Source organism: Mirounga angustirostris, unplaced genomic scaffold, assembly GCF_029215605.1.
Source record: "Mirounga angustirostris isolate CCGP_5_RB_7025 unplaced genomic scaffold, mMirAng1.0.hap1 SCAF_2, whole genome shotgun sequence".
NCBI classification, from domain to species: domain Eukaryota; kingdom Metazoa; phylum Chordata; class Mammalia; order Carnivora; family Phocidae; genus Mirounga; species Mirounga angustirostris.
In genome coordinates, this window is record NW_026991710.1 from 194,946,809 (window position 1) to 194,966,807 (window position 19,999).

Sequence of the window (19,999 nt, forward strand, 5' to 3'; positions counted from 1 at the left end):
CCAATGCAGACAGAGGACAGAACAGATTGGGTGGGGGTGTCCGAGACAACAAATCCAAATGAAGCAGAAAACAAGCACAGATCCCTCCCCACTCCAACTTAAAACAAACAGATAAAACTCTCCCCAAGTTACATTAGTATAACCAGAAGGAAGAAGAGGATATGCACAAAGAGCAGAGGGGAGGTGGCAAAGAAGTATAATTATTATCTTTCTTTACGAAGTAAAACAGTAGATCCTGTTTGAAATGTATTTGAGATAAAATGGCACCAAAATATCAATGTTTTATATATCATTTTATTTTTACATCTGAAAAAAATCTCTTCATCTTTACTATATAATATAATCAGGGAGTGATATCCCATCACCTTTGACATATTTTTTAAATTAACATATAATGTATTATTTGTTTCAGGGGTACAGGTCTGTGATTCATTAGTCTTACACAACACATACCCTCCCCAATGTCCACCACCCAGCCACCCCATCCCTCTACCCCCCTCCCCTCCAGCAACCCTCAGTTTGTTTCCTGAGATTAAGAGTCTCTTATGGTTTGTCTCCCTCTCTGGTTTCATCTTGTTTCATTTTTTCCTCTCTTCCCCTATGATCCTCTGCCTTGTTTCTTAAAATTCCACATATCCATGAAATCATATATAATTATCATATATATCATTTTTTAATGTTAGAAAGATTTAAGAAATATTTATTCAAATTTTATAATTTCTTCTGTTCAACTTCAATTTCTTTTTTCTTCTATTAGTTTCAGATAAATTGGATGTGATACATTTTGTGAAAGTAGTGATCTTAGTCCTAAAAAGCACTTTTATCCATCTATCTAGCAAGTCAGGAGTCACATACATCAACAGAGATGCCAGATGGCTAAAAGCATGTTTCTCAAATGGTAGCCATACTACTTTTGAGTGGAGAGCTATTCTGGTAATTTTCAGATCTCCCCATTACACATTTTATCATTGTTTAAATTGAAAAAATAAACATAAATTAGTTCCTCAGACCCGTTCATTCAGCTAGATTAAGTAACTGATGGGGGAATCCAAAGATTTATTGTTCCTTTCTATCTCAAGTTCAAAGTCTTTGCTAAGGACCTATGATATCACAATGGTATTTTACAAACAGGTGGGAAAATATTTTTGAGAAGTATTAGTAAGTCATCATATTCCTCTGCTGTATGTCCTTAATTCATTCGGGTCATTTTTCTTAGTAAATGTACAGAAATAAACAACTGACTTAAAGTAAAAATATTGGGCAAATGACTGGATTTGGGTTAACTCAAAGTACAATCTGCACAGCTGAGTTAAATATATTACAATAAAACTTACTTCATGGTGCTGGATATTATTTGCACAACTATTATTTTAAAATTAAAATATTGTGAACTTTGGCTGTATGCTGTGTAAACAAGAAATCACATAGGGTAAGAAAAAGAAACCTGACTAAATTAAATTCTTACCTGGCTGAAAAATTGACAGACTTCCATCAATATGACCAAATACAACTTTCCCCTTTTTCTGGGTGTGCCATCTGAATATACAGATATCAGACAAGAAGCCATGTGCTTCCTTGTGCACAGTCACCCCACTCTCTGGGCCTGAGATGGTCCAAATGAACAGTGGTCCTCTGTGGGAAACAAAAGCCACGGCGTCACCTGCGTTCCAGCACCAGCTAAGAGAGGCAGGCATCCCTAGAAGAAATAAAATACAGATACGTAACAGAGCCGTGAGGAAGAAGATGTACCATTAAATAGTATTTCCATTGCACATTTCTAAAGCAACTTAAACTATAAGAATAGGCTTGTCGTTTAAAAAAATATTACTACCTTCCTAGTTGGGAGTCGGACTTATAAAGTGACCCTAAAGACTACAGGCAACATATGTAGGGTGCTTCCATAATGAAAGGAAAAGTACCTCATTAGGTTTAAAACTACTAATTATCATAATATGCTTCACAGATGCAGACATTTATAGAGTTTTTTCTTTCAGAAACTACATAGTAAAGCAATAAATTCTTACTAAGTTTTTGTGTAGACTCGTAGACATTCTAGGTATACAAGTTAATATGGTATACAATTCCTGCTTTAAAGGATCTTAAATATAAGATATAAATATAATACCTTGGGAAGATAAGGATTATATAAATGAAAAGTTAAATGCAACTATAGGGATTTAATAACAATAAAATTAATGCTACAATCTATGTTCTATCAGGGTTTAGATTCAAATCTTAGTGCTGCTTCAGATGAACTAAACAAGTAATTTTACCTCTTAAACCTGTCTTCTCATCTATAAAATGGATATAACCAAAAATAGCTGAACACCTATTCCACATGAATATTAAGAAAGGAAATATAATCATGCATGTAAAAGACCCTTTTAAACTATAGGAGAAATACAAAAGTTAATTGTATTCCCCTCACTATTACTGTGATCAAATAAATCATATATAAAATAAGTGTTATGGTAAATTTATAACTCAAGACAGAGATTATGAATCTCCCAACACAGATACTTTAAACAAATCCATCAGAATCAGCAAACTGAATATGCACATCAGCTCATATGGAATTCGGGCCCAGGAATCTATTTGTAACAACGTATTCCAGGGGTGCCTGGGTGGCTCAGTCGGTTAAGCCTCTGCCTTCGGCTCAGGTCATGATCCCGGGGTCCTGGGATCGAGTCCCTCATCAGGCTCCCTGCTCAGCGGGGAGCCTGCTTCTCCCTCTTCCAGCTTCCCCTGCTTGTGCTCGTGCTCTCTGTCAAATAAATAAAATCTTAAAAACAAAAACAAGGTTTTCCAAATGATTGTGACATTCAGAAAGGTTTGTGAACTGTTGGGCAACGGTCCTGGAAAGAAGCTGGATTTGAATTATACTTTGAGGAAGCAGCAGAGTTTAATGTATGGGATAAGTACTATTTCCCAGGAAGAGGAAGTGCTATAAACAAAGATACAGAGTTGAAAGTTGTTCATTGACAGTAAATTCAATTTGTGTCCTTAATGCTCCAAGAGGCAGAAACCAGAAGCCTAACGCCTAGTTCAGGGCCTGACATAAAATGGTAACTCCATAAATATTTATAGAAGGAATGAATGTGTCCATGAGTAAGGCCAATAAAAAGCTGATATGGTGGGCACCTGGGTGGCTCAGTTGGTTAAGCTGCTGCCTTCAGCTCAGGTCATGATCCCAGGGTCCTGGACCAAGCCCCGCGTCAGGCTCCCTGCTCAGTGGAGAGCCTGTTTCTCCCTCTCCCTCTGCCTGCTGCTCTGCCTACTTGTGCTCTCTATCTCTCTGTCAAATAAATAAATAAAATCTTTAAAAAATATATGTGGTTTTAGAATACATTAACAGAAGTAGAATTTCCCAATAAGGGATGAGATACTCTGAATGGGTCAAACCACCATCGCACCCCTGAAGAAAGCCACTAGAACGCGGGCTCTCTGAATGCATGTCTCCAGAGAGGCAGCAAGGAAGAGAAGGGACCAGAAACAATGTCATTTGGTTGAAACAGAAAAGGCTTCTATAATGGTTTATTATTTCTAAGTACTTCTAAGAACTCTGTAAAATATCAACTCATTTAATTCTCCCCAAAATATTCTAAGATGGGTAGGCAGTACTATTATCCATTGGGAACAATGTTTTGGGGTGTTTTTTCTGAAAGGATATTATCAAGTGGGATATTTTTCAACCTTATGAAAATTTAACATTTTATATTTAAACAAACTAATACTTGTTTTAAATAAAATTTTTATTACTGTGGAAAACAGAATAATGAAAATAAAAAATACAGAGGCAAGTTCAAGTTCTAATATTGATTTTTAAAAAAGGTTGACTAAATGCAAATTTCTACTTTGCTTAAGCTGGATTCTGAAAAGAAGAAACAGAGTCTAAGACATTTCAAAGGGAATTACTTACAATGAAAATAACCAAAATATTCATAATATTTTTGCAAATACAGCTTTCAATTTTCAAAGTAAGAAGATATTTAGAAATGGCATGAGGAACTTATTGTAAAGCCTCTGAAAATTTTCAAAGGAAAGGAAGATACGTAAGGAAAGGAAAAATACGTAAAAGTGATCAAAACTGTTATCATAATTATTTAATAATTCTACAAATGCTAATGAAAAAACCTTTTTTTTTAGGATTTAGCTATTTTTTAATTTAAATTCAATTAGCCAAGGTATAGTACATCATTAGTTTTTGATATAATGTTCAATGATTCAACTAATGAAAAAGTCTTATTTAATTGTATCCTCTGTGGCAAAAAAAGCTATGGCGCACACAGCTAATGAATAAAAAACTCTTCCATCATGAAAAGATGTGATGCATATGGTATTTGATGACAAATCAGTCGATAAACTAGGTGATAATACAGTAATATACTGTCTAATCTGTACCTACCATAACATTTAGAAAATGTTGCTATGCAGTTATAGTCTAGTATAGATTTTGTGTGATAACTTCGTAAGAACAATGACATCATGTAGCATTTAAGGAGTATTTATTGTGTTACCTAAAATTAATTTCACATAAAGCTGAATATAAAGTATTGAGAAAATGTACTATTGACCATTAAAAACAATAATGGAAAAACCTGTAGGATTTGTGATTGGTAGAGAAACAGGTATGACTAGAAAAACATGAAAAATCTTGATTGAGGCTATCAATTGCTGTTTCTACATCACAAAGCCTTGTACCAAAAGTATTTTGGCTTTTTCTCACTGACGTATTGAAAACCTTAAGGAAAACCATTACATGAATGGAAGCTCACTGAATAACTTTAAAAAAATTTTTGCTCAGAGATGGGAGCACACTGCCCACTATCTACTACTGAAGCTCAGTGGTTGTTGCAAGTGAAAATAAGCAGCAGATTATATGAGCTTGGGAATGAGATGCACATTTTTCTAGTTGAAAAATTAAACTTGTTTGGCAAATTTTTTTTTTTAAGATGAAAGTTATGTAACAAAATTGGTTTATTTTACTGGTATTTTCAATATTCCTAATGACCTAAATTTGAAAAGACAAGGAAAAAGAAATATACTAAGTATGCTGAGCATATCCAAAGGTTCCAAAAGGCATTATTATTATCTGGGAAGCAAGATTTACATATAATTGCCTATGAATTCTCAATATTGTTGCTACATACCGAAAAGAACATTATAAAGAAGCTGAACAAAATAAAGTTAGCGAGACTGTCACATCTCAGTTTTCTGTCTCAAAGTTATAACCAGTAATTGTGAGAGGAACAACCGCCATGAAAAACACATCCAGCAGGAGCTTGCAAAATCATAATTAATAACTGAGACACCCCTGGCACTCAAAAAGGGACTGAATTATTGTGACATGTAACACAGAAAAATGGTAACTTCATCATTATCATGGGGTAAGAGGCTAGCTAGAAAGAGTGTAATAATATTCAATTCACTAAGACCTACTTGTGTGAACGAGGACTTTCTATCTTGACCCAATTAAAAATAAAAGAAAGAAACCAACTCAGCAGGGCCCTGATTACATGCGTAACACTGTCCGTGTATGTTTCAGATTGGAATAGAGTAATGAACAGGCTAGACCAATTGTCTCATTAAGAAAATCATACCAATTATTTTTATATTTATTTTGGGAAGTTTTGTTATATTTACCTATTAATGAAATCATTTGGTATTGACTGTTTTAACTGATCGGTGCACTAGTTTCATGAAATTTTGTTTCAGTTTTATATATATGTACAATGAGTCAAGATACGAAATTTCTTACATAGATTTCCACTGGAAAGTTTGAAAAGCAGTACTTTAAAACCTGAGCTAATTTAAATAAAATATTTTGCTTATTAAAATAAAAATTTTGGAGTGCCTGGGTGGCTCAGTTGTTAAACATCTGCCTTCAGCTCGGGTCATGATCCCGGGGTCCTGGGATCGAGCCCCGCATCGGGCTCCCTGCTCCGCGGGAAGCCTGCTTCTCCCTCTCCCACTCCCCCTGCTTGTGTTCCCTCTCTGGCTGTCTCTCTGTCAAATAAATTTTAAAAATCTAAAATCACTTAGTAAAATAAACCCCAGTTATAAATATACCTTTTGTATTGTCGAGCTTAGCAATGACTTTTTGTTCTGCAACATTCCAAATGATCACTAAATTATCGGTACTGCCACTTGCAAACACATCAGGGTTATGTGGACACCAAGAGATAGCTGTGATTGTTTTTTTATGTTCAGACATAATTGCGTGAAGTTTGAATTCATTATAACGGTGATCCAACTAAAAAAAATATATAAATAAGACATTTTCAGTGCTTTTTAGATAACACACTTTTCATTAATAATCACATTTTTAAAAAGCTACATACATGAAAATTAGTACACCTAATAACATGATATGAACACATTTCAAGCCTTGGTCTACTTTCAAGTGTTAAGTGTATTCAATCAATATAAAGAAATCATTCTTTTAAGTTTTTATTTTAATTCCAGTTAGCTAATAGTGTTATATTAGTTTCAGGTGTACAATATAGTGATTCAACACTTCCATACATCACCAGTGCTCATCACAAGTGCACTTTGTAATCCCCATCATCTATTTCACCCATCCCCCTACACCCTTCTCTCCTCCATCAGTTAGTTTATTCTCTATAATTAAGAGTCTGTTTCTTGATTTGTCTCTTCCTCTCTTATTTTTCCCCTTCGCTTGTTCTGTTTCTTAAATTCCAAATATGTGTGAAATCATATGGTATATGTCTTTTTCTAACTTATTTTGCTTAGCATTATACTCTGTAGCTCCATCCATGTTGTTGCAAATGGAAAGATTTCATTTCTTACGGCTGAATAACATTCCATTGTATATATGGTCCACTTCTTCTCTACCCATTCATCAATCAACGGACACTAGCACTGCTTCCACAGTTTGGGTATTATAAATAATGCTGCTATAATCATAGTGGTGCATGCATTCCTTTGAATTAGTGTTCTTGTATTCTTTGGGTAAATACCCATTGGCGTGATCCAGAGATCCTAGGGTAGTTCTTTTTTAACTTTTTGAGGAACCTCCATACTGTTTCCACAGTGGCTGCACCAGTTTGCATTTCCATCAACAGTGCAAGATGGTGCCTTTTTCTCCACATTCTCGCTTTCTTGTGCTTTTTTATTTTAGCCATTCTGACAGGTGTGAGGTGAGATGTCATTATAGTTTTGATTTGCATTTCTCTGATAAGTGATGATGAGCAGAAAAAAGATCAGTTTTTAAAAATAAGAGAATTGAAATAAACAATTTTAAAACAAGTAAAAATAAATGTACATTTAAATGTACGTAATAATTCAGAGCTTTATTATATATTTTTTTAAAGATTTTATTTATTTATTTGACAGAGAGAGACACAGCGAGAGAGGGAATACAAGCAGGGGGAGTGGGAGAGGGAGAAGCAGGCTTCCTGCTGAGGAAGGACCCTGGATCATGACCTGAGCTGAAGGCAGACGCTTAACAACTGAGCCACCCAGGCGCCCCCAGAGCTTTATTATATTTTTAGAACTATATCTATTTATGAAGAAAAACCCCTTGGTTTTGGGATATTTTTTCTGTAATTTTTCAAATAGATTTAAATGAAAAAATTTAGGCTAAGAAAATAAACTATTGGGACTACAGCAAATTAAAAAGCTTTTGCACAGTGAAGGAAACCATCACAAAATGAAAAGGCAACCTATGGAATGGAAGAAGATATTTGCAAATGACATATCCAGTAAGGAGTTACTATCCAAAACATATAAAGAACTTATAAAAATGAATACCAAAAAACCTCACAAATAATCCGATTAAAAATGGGCAGAAGACCTAAATAGACATTTTCCAAAGAAAACATACACACGGCCAACATTACTCAACATCACTCATCAGCAGGGAAATGCAAATTGAAACCAGAATGAGGTATCATCTTATACCTGTCAGAATGGCTAAGATCAAAAACACAAGAAATAACAAGTGTTGGTGAGAATGTGGAGAAAAAGACTATTGGTGGGAATATAAATTGGGACAGCCAACATGGGAACAGTATGGAAGTACGTCAAAAAATTAAAAATAGAAATACCACATAATCTAGTAATTTCACTACTGGGTATTTACCCAAAGAAAATGAAAACACTAATTTGAAAAGATATGTGTACCCCTATTTTTTATTGTAGCATTATTTACAATAGCCAAGATATGTAAGCAACTCAAGTACCCATCGATAAATGCATAAAGAAGTGTGTAGGGCGCCTGGGTGGCTCAGTCGGTTAGGCAACTGCCTTTGGCTCAGGTCATGATCCTGGAGTCCTGGGATCGCATCCCGCATTGGGCTCCCTGCTCGGCAGGCAGTCTGCTTCTCCCTCTGACCCTCCCCCCTCTCATGTGCTCTCTCTCTCATTCTCTCTCTCAAATAAATAAATAAAATCTTAAAAAAAAAAAAAAAAAAGAAGTGTGTGTGTGTGATAGAATATTACCCAGTCACAAAAAAGAATGAAATTTTGCCATTTGTGACAACATGATTGGAGGTAGAAGGTATCATGTTAAGAGAAATAAGTCAGAGAAAGACAAATATCATATCATTTCATTTACATGTGGAATCTAAAAATCAAAACAAGACAGAAAACCAGACTCAACTACAGAGAACATACTAGTGGTTGCCAGAGAGGAGATGGGTGGGGGGATAGGTGAAATAGATAAAGGGGATTAAGAGGTACAGGCTTCCAGTTATAAAATAAATAATTCATGGAGATGAAAAGTACAGCACAGGGAATATAGACAGCAATACTGTAAAAACACTGTAAGGTAACAGATGTTGATGACACTTGACGTCATGACCATGAGTAATGCACAGAATGGCTGAATCAATATGTTGTACAGCTGAAACTAATTTAACATTGACTTAGCTATACTTCAATAAAAAAATTGGGTTAAATAAACCAATTGCTCATTATTATATTATTAAGATGTCTGAAGTCTGCAGAGCAATATCACTGGGCCCATTTTCTGTTATTGCTTTTTGGATGGGGCATTATGTTGTGGTCTTGTATGTAAGCGAAAAAAAGAAATAGCCAATTTTCCTATTTCCTTTGTAAATGTGCCATTAATCAGTGAATTTTTCTTTCTAGCATTTTCAACATGTTTGCGATTATATAGTATATGCCATTTTGTTGTACCTGGCTTTTCCTTTTAATAATGAACCTTTCACAGTATTATGGAAGAGTGTTCCAAATCGTTATTGTATTAACTATTTATTACACCATTCTTTCTTCAACCATATACTTGCAGTAAAATCCTAACTGCAACACGGCCTTCGATGCCCTACATTATGAAACTCTGCTGTTTGCAAGGCTCACTTGGTATAGCATTCTTGCTTGTCCACTCTGACCTTCTTGTTTTTCTATTACAGCAAAATTATTTCTGCTTTAAAGCCTATGTTTGCTGTTCCCTTGGCCTTGAATGCTCTCCCCATCGATTTGCTCATGGTTATTCATTCTTTCCTGTCCAGGTCTCAGTTCAAAAATGCCTCTTTACAAAGGTATTTTCTGACCACAGTACCTAAATAAATTTACGCACCCACCCCCACCCCAAAACCTGTCCCATACTCTATCCTTTTTTTTAAATTGAGATATGATTGACATATAATATTAGTTTCAGGTATACAACATAATGATTTGATATTTGCATATATTGCTAAATGATCACATAAGCCTACTTAACAATCACCACACACAGTTATAATTTTTTTTCTTGTGGTAGATTTTAAGATCTACTCACTGAGCAACTTTCAAATATACAATACAGTGTTATTAACTACATTCAACATGCTGTACATTGCATCCTCATGACTTATTTAGTTTGTAATTGAAAGTTTGTACCTTTTGACTCCCTTTACCCATTTCACCCCCTGTACCCCCACCTCTGGCAACCACCAATCTATTCTCTGAATCTATGAATTCAGTTTTGTTTTGTTTTAGATTCCACATAAAAGTGAGATCATACAGTATTTGTTTTTCTCTGATATATTTCACTTAGCATAATGCCCTCAAGATCCATCCATGTTGCAGCAAATAGCAAGGTTTCCTTCTTTTTATGGCTAAATAGTATTCCATTGTATGCATATATGGATCACATTTTCTTTATCCGTTCCTCCATCAATGGACACTGGGGTTGCTTCCATGTCTCGGTTATGCTGCCGTGAAAATGCGACTGCATGTATCCTTTCAAATTAGTGCTTTCATTTCCTTCACATAAACACTCAGAAGTAGAATTGCAAGATCATATGGTAGTTCTGTTTTTAATTTTTTGAGAAACCTCCACAGAGTTTTCCATAGTGGTTGCACCAATATACATTCCCATCAACAGTGCACAAGGGTTCCCTTTTCTTCACATCCTCCCTGACATTTGTTATGCCTTGTCTTTTTGAAAATAGCCATCCTAATACCTATATGGTGATATTTCAGCGTGGTTTTGATTTGCGTTTCCCCGGTGATGAGTGATGCTGAGACTTCTTTTCATGTGTCTGTTGTCCATCTGTAAATATTCTTTAGAAAAATGTCTATTCCGATCCTCTGCCTATTTTTTAATCAGATCATTTGTTTAATTTGGTATTGCATCGTATGAGATCTTTATATGTTTTGGATATTAACCCCTTATCAGATATATTATATGCAAATATTTTCTCCCATTCAGTGGGCTGCGTTTGCATTTTGTTGATGATTTCCTTTGCTGTGCAGAAGGTTTTTAGTTTGATGCAGTCCCACTTGTTTTCGTTGCTTTTGTTTTTGGTGTAAATGACTCTAACATATTACCTGTTTTTATATCCTTTGTAGAACACATTTCTTCCTGCAACACCTATTTATTTATTTATTTGTTTAATGACCCCTCCCTGCCCCCGTCCTTACTAAGAATATGAATTCAATGAGAAGAATTTACCTGATTTGTTCATAGTTTCATTCCTAGTGCCTAGTGATACTTGGCCAACAGAAGAGATTCAGTTAATATTATTGAAAAAAAATGAGCCATTATGCTATTGTTTACCATTTAAGCAACTTTTTTTTGCTATCACAAAAAATGCTGTAGCAAACATCTTTATATAAAATTTTGACAAATGACCTAATTATTTCCTAAGGTTTTCCCTTCTATAATTTCTATATCTCTTACTACTTGAACTTCAGCTATTCCTGAACAACTTCAGATGAAAATATTATTAGAGATAACCAAGTACCAGTGGAGTTTTCATCTGATTAGTATTGCAGTTATAATAATCTTAAGTTGGCCTACTTAAATATATAAGTACATTTTCTGTACATTTAGGAATAGATTTGTAAGTTTTAAGTTATTCAGTGATTTAAGTTTATCTATGGTAAATACTGTGAGTGTGTCTAATGTATCTAACAGAAAAAACTGCTACATAAGTTAGAAATTCAGTGGAAGAGTCTATAAATACATGAAGAAGCTATGTTGCATATCAATGATCTTCACTGGCTTTACTATACAAATCATCCAAACAGTATCTTAAGCACAATATAGAATAGTTACAGGGATTAATTTATTAATACATTCCTATTATATTTACAATTCAGTATTATGAGTCTGTACTATTACTTTGAGTTGGACCATAAATCATTTTTAGAGTAGTTAATACAATATATTATTGCATTACAATTCAATGGTCAAAGGAAAAATTCTTACCACATTTACAAGTATCATTTAACAGTTCAGACAGATGTGATAATACCTCGGCATCATTATACAGACTGTGACAGACTATCAGACTCTGTACATTAACCCCAGGTATGATTTAATAACTATTCCCTTTGGAAATAACTATAACATTTTATATTTATGTAGCATAATTTTCAAAGCACTTCAATTTAGACAATGACATTTAAAAAATACTGATTAATGTAAGTTGAATGTTAATGTCACCATTTAATATAAATGTAATTTTCCATTTGCATACTTTGAAACAAGGTTTTACAGTGAACTCTGTAATGAACTATCACCTGAGTTTATTTAATTTCTAAATCAGGGTGATTTTTAATTTGTTTCGGTCTTTAATGACTCATACATTTTCTTCATAGGTTTTTTTATATTAATAATTTTAGCTCAATCTTCCTAAATATTCAAGTCATAAAATATCATCATAAAACTTAAGACACATGCGAACATAAAAAAAATTAAGTGCTGCCTTCGTCCATTCTCTGACTGTCCTTACTCCTTGGAGGAGTAGTTTACCTAGACTGATACATTCTTCTTCTCTAAAAGGAAGTAAGACAAGAAGTTAGGGACTTAAGACTAAGAGAGAAATTTTGTAGGAGACCTTTGGGAGTGAGGAGCTTATGGGGACATGCAAAGTGTAAAGGAGGCAGATGGGAGGAAAAAGGGAGCAATTAGCAGGCTTGCTGCTGTCTTCTCCATGGGGCAATGGGAAGTGAAAAAATATGACTTATACTGAAACTGAGGTTGATTGCTGGGTGTTTCTATAACCTTGAGTAACAGACTACATAAAATCTAACTTGAATCTGTGTAAAATTAATGGGTTTATAGATTAATGCTATTATTTCCTAAATTTTCAATAAACTACACTATTGGTAATTAAAAGGATTTTTATTCCAGAATAATGCAATCATCTTTCTCACTATTAACTGAAATGAACTGGTGTTTCAAAACAACAAAAAATATATCATTCAAAAAGTATTTAACGAGTATCTATCAAATTCCAGAGAGTACAGAGTAACTTGAGAAATCAAAGGTGAGGAAGACTGATTCTGGTAAAGGGAAGCAGGCAGAGAGGCAGTCCGTTTTCTAAGGTCCTTTGCTAATGGGAAAGAGGAAAAAGCAGAATACGGACAAGAATTTATACACTTGAGCTGAGATTTGAAAGATGAGAAAACACTCTCTGAACAGGCAACACAGGCAAATGGAAAAATTAGTGTAAACAAAGGCAAGATATAAAAGAGTCTGAGATGTTTTGGAAAATACAATTAGCATGGTCTGCCCAGGGCACAAGGTGAGAGGAGATGGAGAAAGACATTGCGAAACAATGTCACACTATGAAGTTGGATGTTAATATGAAGGAACGAGAAGCAGCTGAAGATTGAAAATTGCAGATATGCATTACAGATGAATGACTACACTAATGTATAAATTAGAGGGAGTCAAAGTAGAGGCGAAGAAGATAGTAAGAGACTATTATAATAGTTTAGGTGAGAAGGCTTTATAAAGGTACAAAATGCTAGGATCGCTCCTCGTTACCTACAGGATAGGAGGTGAGAAGGAGGAGCCTAAGAGAGCTAACCCTCACATCTGTGGTTCAGGTAAGTGGTTAGCTGCTCACACTGAAATGTTGACTCCAGGTTTGAGGAGAAAGATGGACCTGGATTTATGATGCTTATGGCACTTATAACTGGGACAATTCAGAAGGCCATTGGCTCTATAGATTGGGAACAGATGAGAGAGGTCTGGATGGAGTTCAGACATGAAAAAACGGGAGTTGTAAAGTTTTGAATCTCAAAAATATCTCAAAATATTTTATATCTGTAATGTTTTTAATATAATGATCTCTAATGGATGACCCACATTCTTCAACTGATGATTTTCTCATATGAAATGCTGCTGAGCAAGGTCTGAAACAAATGAATAAATGAATTCCAATGATTTAGATGGAAATATATTTTAAAAGCATTAGATTCTAATTGCTCACCACTCACAGATTGGAAGCTTTTAATTCTTGAAGAAATTCTGTTTGATGAACAGCACATAAAGGTTTATGAAATCAATTAAGATTTTTCTAACAATCTGAAACTATGATACGAGCATTTTTTAAAAGCTTGAATTGTAAAACCAATATAGTATAAACAGCAACAAAATATAAATATCAATTAAATTACAGGACTTAAGCCTTTCCTATAACAGGGATTTTAAAATATGTATTAAATATTAATTTTACCTAATAAAATTAGAAATCGAAAAGCATCCATAATATTTTACCTGGTAAATATAGATGGCCAGGGTGGCACAGTATGCAAACCTGTCTCCACTGGCAGCACATACATCTTTGTTCCATGGCTGACATCCAGCGGCCAGCAGGCCCACTTGCCTGACCTGGGACATGTTTGCCTTGAAAACCAAATTTGGAGAAATATCAGTCATTTGCATTATTCAATAAACTTAATTATTTTATAGCTATCTTCATCAATCCTTTTTTATGCCCTGAAAAAAATTTTTACTAGGACTATTAATCTCTTTCAGAGAACAAGAATTGAAATCCCCAAATGTCTAGACACATCAAGGCTGGTAACTCAAATTTGTAAAGCAAGAGATTAGAAGATGATCAATAACAAATAACACTTGGCTGAGGACTGGGAATCCCAGAGGAGTGATGGGGGCCACAGTGAAATAGAAGGTGCATATTCTATCTAAAGGGCTTCAGTGCCACTGGAGAAGTCCCTTCCCTTTGCCAGATTAATGAAACTTTCCAGAGAAATGGAAGCATCTAGATTTCTGCATAAAACCTACCAATTTTTAAATACAAGCAGTTCAATTCAAGGCAGCAAATTCAAGTGTAGAACACCGTGAGCCAAGGCTGGGAAGACTGTGGCCTCTGCCAGGGAGCGTCATTGTTTTTATGATGACTCAGGATCTTCACACAAACTATTTGTGGTACACAGGACAGGTATACAAGCTGCGTTAACAATATCGTTCATTGTGAAGATGGGCCAGAAGGAAGCTGGAAACTACTGGTTACAAAATGTTGACGTGGCCAGCATAGAATGGTGGAGCAAACAGCCCTGGAGATGCAGAATCAGTCCGGCTGGGACTCAGCAAGCAGGGATGCAGACCCAGCTCCAAGCCACCATAGAGCGTGAGCTGGAGTGAGGCGTCTAACCTCTGTTCCTTCCATCTAAAAGAAACCCTCTGAAGGAGGTTTTCCCTACCATTTCTCTCAGTTCAAGGGATTCTGTGAATCTATGTGTAAGCTCAATTTTTCTAGGATGATGGAAAAAAGGAAGCCAAGAGTGAGGCTGTTTATAAATCTACAATCATATTGAAAACCCAGATACAGGGAAAACACTAAGGCAAAAACAAAAACAAAAAATCTATTCTGAGTATTACCCTACATAGTTACCTCTTCAGTGGCATTCAAGAATAGATTGACCAAAAAAAACTTTTTCAAGGCAGAATCTAGACCATTATTTGCTATCTTTTCTAATATGGTCAAAAAAATTGGTCTAGGGGCGCCTGGGTGGCTCAGTTGGTTAAGCGACTGCCTTCGGCTCAGGTCATGATCCTGGAGTCCCTGGATCGAGTCCCGCATCGGGCTCTCTGCTCGGCAGGGAGCCTGCTTCTGCCTCTGACCCTCCCCCCTCTAATGTGCTCTCTCTCTCTCATTCTCTCTGTCTCAAATAAATAAAAAAAAATTAAAAAAAAAAATTGGTCTAAAAATGAGGACTCTTAACATGAGACAATCTTCACTTATACCACAATGTTATACCCTGCAAATATCAATTTTTCACTGTCAATTTCATATCTGATTCAAATAAGGAAAAGGTATATAGAGCAATTATAACCTTAAACTATTTTTGAAAAATTAAGTAAATACCTAGCAGATATAATAAATTTGGGTCACGCTAACATACCAAGTCAATTTTTAATCAGCATTTTGTTTATGCTGTTCAAAAGTTTTATATTATTTTAGTAGCAAAATGTTATTGCTTTAACACAACATGTGAAATATCACACAAATGAAACATTAACACATAAATATATATATACATCTGACCCATGACACAAGTCTAATAGGTAACTGTTCAATGTATCTCCAGGAACCGTCCACCTCAACCTGCCTCTCCTCTCTCTACCCTGCCACCTAGTGGTGTAAAACAAGCTACTCTGAACCAAGGATACTTGGTACTGTCATTCAAAAATAAAGCAGTGTCTCTGTATCATCTGCTTCCTTCTCAGTATCAGTGGAATCATGTATTGACCATAACACTACATTTATCCTTTATTTTAATGCTCAGCAATTAGTAAATTCTAGTCAGTTTCATTATCTCCAATTTATTTATAAAGTTACTTTCTTCTTTATATCTTTTATATTTCATTTTTCCACCTTCTAGAAAAGATCTTTTCTTTCCTTTCTTCCCCAAATCTATCTTCATCCCATTAAATCCCCTTATCTGACTGGAACTAGTGGGTTTTTGGTTTTTTTTTTTTTTAAGTAAAAAGTTATCTGAAATGAAAAATTCCATGATAACCAAACCGTGCTTCAGTCTTTGAGTGCTTATAAATAAAAATTTTCTTTCCTCCTCCCCTGGCACCTGTATTTCCTCAAGCACTAGCATTCCTGACAAATTTAAAAAAAAAAATACATTTTTTTTAAACTAGTAATGTTACAACATTACTTTTCACTGAAAATATATATTATTTCAACTATAGGATGAGTCGAACAGGCTTTTGTAGTTTATCTTTGGGGTCTATGATTACTATTAATGTTTGTGTGTAAGTAAAAATGGTTTCTGATTTATGTTTAAGCAAATTTTGAGTTTATATCTGGAAAAGAAACATGAAAGATTTAAACAAACAGGTAAAATTGAGTCATTTTTAAAATTTTCACTTCCTGCTTTTTTATCTTTTTTAAACTTAATAAACTGTTTTCAGAGCGTGTTAGTTCCACAGCAAAACTGAGTGGAAATTACAGAGTTCCCATTCACTCCCTATTCCCCAGTTACACACGACCTCCCTCTCTGTCGAAACCTCCCATCAGACTAGTACATTTGTTACAATGATGGGCCTACACTGACCCATCATCATCACCCAGAGTCCATAGTTTGCATTAGGGTTCACTCTTAGTGTTATTCATTCCATGGGCTTTGACAAATGTAGGACATGTATCCACCATTTTGGATTGTATAGAATAGGCACAATGCTCTAAAAATCCTCTATGTTCTGCCTATTGATCTCTCCCTCTCTCAAAAACCCCTGGCAACCACTGATATTGTTACACTCTCCATAGTTTTGCCTTTTCCAGAATGTCATATCATTGTAATTATACAATATGTAACCTTTTCAAATTGGCTTCTTTAAGTCAGTAATACACATTTAAGTTTCCTCTATGTATTTTCATGGCCTGATAGCTCATCTCTTTTTAGCAGTGAAAAATATCCCCTTTGCTGGATGTACCCTGTTCATGTATCCATTCACCTACTGAAGGACACCTTGGTTGTTTTCAAGTTTTAACAGTTATGAAAAAGCTGCTATAAACATCCATGCACAGATCTCTGTGTAAACGTAAGTTTTCAATTTATTTAGGTAAATAACAAGGAGTGCAAAAGGAGGTGATTGCCGGATCCTGGTAGGAGTATGTTTGTTTTATAAGAAATGATCAAAAAAAAAAAAAAAAAAAAAGAAATGATCAAACTGTCTTCCAAAGTGGCCGTACCATCTGCATTCCCACCAGAAATAAATGAGAGTTCCTGCTGTTTCCCATCCTCACCAGCCTTTGGTGTTGTCAGTGTTCTGGATAGGCCATTCTAATAGGGGTGGCAAGGGTAACTCACTGTTGTTTTAATTTGCAATTCCCTATGTTGGACATCTTTCCATATACTTACAGGCCATCTACCTTCTTCAGTGAAGGGTCTGTTCAAGTCTTTTAATATGCTAGAAAGGCTCAAGAACTCAGAGAAATATTTTACTGGATTCCTGGTTTATTAAAAGAGGATATTAACTCAGGAACAGCCAGATAGAAGAGATGCATAAGGCAAGAGATGTGGGAAGGGGCAAGGAGATTCTGTCCTTTCAGAGGGGGCCACATGTTCATCAACTGGGGAGCCCTCTGAACCCTTTCGTGTTTTCCTGGAGGCTTCATTATACAGGCATGGTTGATTAAATCACTGGCCATTGACAAAATCTTTCAACCTCCAGCCCCTCTCCCCTCCTGAAGGTCAAGGGGTAGGACTAAAAGTTCCAACCCTCCAAACACAGGTTGGCTCCAGCCAGCAATCAGCCCCCATCTTAGGTGCTTTCTAAAAGTCACCTTATTAGCACAACAAAAGACACATTTATGGCTCTCAACACTTGGGAAATTGGGTCATCTGAATGACCAAATATATATTTCTTACAAATCACAATATTATAAAATGTTATTATTGATTCAATTTCTTTAAAATGTAGGCCTATTCAGATTGTATATTTCTTCTGTGAATTTTGGCAAATTGTGTCTAAAGAATTGTTCCATTTCATCTAGGTTACCAAATTTTGGGGTATGGAATTGTATGTAGCATTCCTATATCATCCTTTTAATGTCCATATATAGCGATATCCCCTCTTGCATTATTGGTATTGGTAATATGTTCCTTCTCTCTTTTCTTCTTAATTAGTCTAGCTAAAGGCTTACAGATTTTACTGATCTTTTCAAAGAAGCAGCTTTTTGTTGTTGATTTTCTCTGCTGATTTTCTATTTTTGATTTCATTGATTTCTGATCTAAATTTTTATTTTTCTTCTCTTCTCCTTAACTTTGGATTTAATTTGCTCCTTTTTCTAGTTTTCCAAGGTAGAAGATTAAATGATTAATTTTAGATCTTTCTTCTTTTCTAATATAAATTTCCTCTAAACACTGCTTTTGCTGCACCCCTTAAATTATGTTGTATTTTCAATTTCATTTAGTTCAAAATGCTTTTCAATTTCTCTTTACTTTGATCCATGTGTTATTTAGAAGACTGCTGTTTAGCCTCTAAGTATTTGGGGATTTTCAAGTTATATTTTTGTTACTGATTTGTAGTTTAATTCTGCTGATGTCTGAGAGCAGAGCTTGTATGATTTCTATACTTTTAAGTCGTTGAGATGTGTTTTACAGCCCAAAATATAGTCTATCTAGGTGAATGTTCCATGTGAGCTTGAGAAGAATGTGCAATCTGCTGTTGCTGGAGGAAGTATTCTACAGATGTAAATTAGATACAGTTGATTGAAGATGCTATGCAGTTCAACTTCGTTCTTACTGATTCTGTGTGGTAGATCTGTCCGATCTGACAGAGTAGTAAAGTTTCCAACTATAATAGTGTGCTCATCTATTTCTCCTTGCCCTTTTATCAATTTTTGCCTCATGTATTACAATACTCTGCTATTAGGCACATACACATTAAGGACTATTATGTCTTTTTGGAGTATTGACCCTTTTATCACTATGCAATGTCCCTCTTTACCCTTGCTCTGAATTCTGTTCTGTCTGAAATTAACATAGCTATACCCACTTCTTTTAATTAGTGTTAGCATGGTATATCTTTCTTCATCACTTTACTCTTAACCTATATATGTCTTTACATTTAATTTGAGTTATTTGTAGACAACATGTAGTTGGGTCTCTGTCTTTTTATTAGTGCATTAGATCACTGATGTTCAAGGTAATTATTGATACGCTTGGATTAGTATCTACCCTATTTTTACTGTTTCAATTTGTTCCTGTTTTTGTCTTCCACACTTCTTCTTTCTTTTCTGGTTTCAATTGAGCACTTTTTATGATTCAATTTTTTTTCTTCTTTCTTGGCATATCAATTATGTCTCATTTAAAATTTTTGTGTGTATGATTATCCTAGACATTGTAATATACATTTACAACTAATTCAAGTCTACTTTCAAATAACACCATTCTCAGGTAGTGTGGGCACCTTATAGTAACAAAATATCCCTAATTCCTCTTCCTATCCCTTTATCATTGCTGTTATTCATTTCATTCATACATAAGCAACACAGCATATATATACACACATATATATGTATACATGTGTGTATGTATGTGTATAAAAGCATAATCAAATACATTGTTGCATTTTTATTTTGAACTATTATTTGTTAACAAGATCAATTAAGAATAAGAAAAATGAAAGGTTTTACCTTTACTTATACATTCTCCAATACTCTTCCTTTGTTTATGAAGATCTGAGCTTCTGACCTCTATCACTTACCTCCTCTGAAGAACTTCTTTCAACATTTGTTGCAACGCAGGTCTATGG

At 34.9% G+C, this 19,999-nt stretch overlaps 1 protein-coding gene across 6 annotated transcripts in view; it reads right to left on the reverse strand.

Annotated features, from left to right (window-relative positions):
• WDR17 (WD repeat domain 17) overlaps positions 1-19,999 on the reverse strand; it is a 110,805-nt gene that overhangs the window by 60,591 nt on the left and 30,215 nt on the right. For 5 of the 6 annotated variants that reach the window (XM_045879598.3, XM_045879597.3, XM_045879602.3 and 2 more), the window contains 3 exons: positions 13,982-14,110; positions 6,070-6,253; positions 1,466-1,696 (listed from right to left, as the gene is read on the reverse strand). In XM_045879598.3, coding sequence (XP_045735554.1) covers positions 1,466-1,696; positions 6,070-6,253; positions 13,982-14,110 — 544 coding nt within the window. Of the gene's footprint in view, positions 1-1,465; positions 1,697-6,069; positions 6,254-13,981; positions 14,111-14,509; positions 14,645-19,999 lie in introns of all 6 variants that reach the window. The other variant, XM_064585710.1, reaches the window with a different exon arrangement.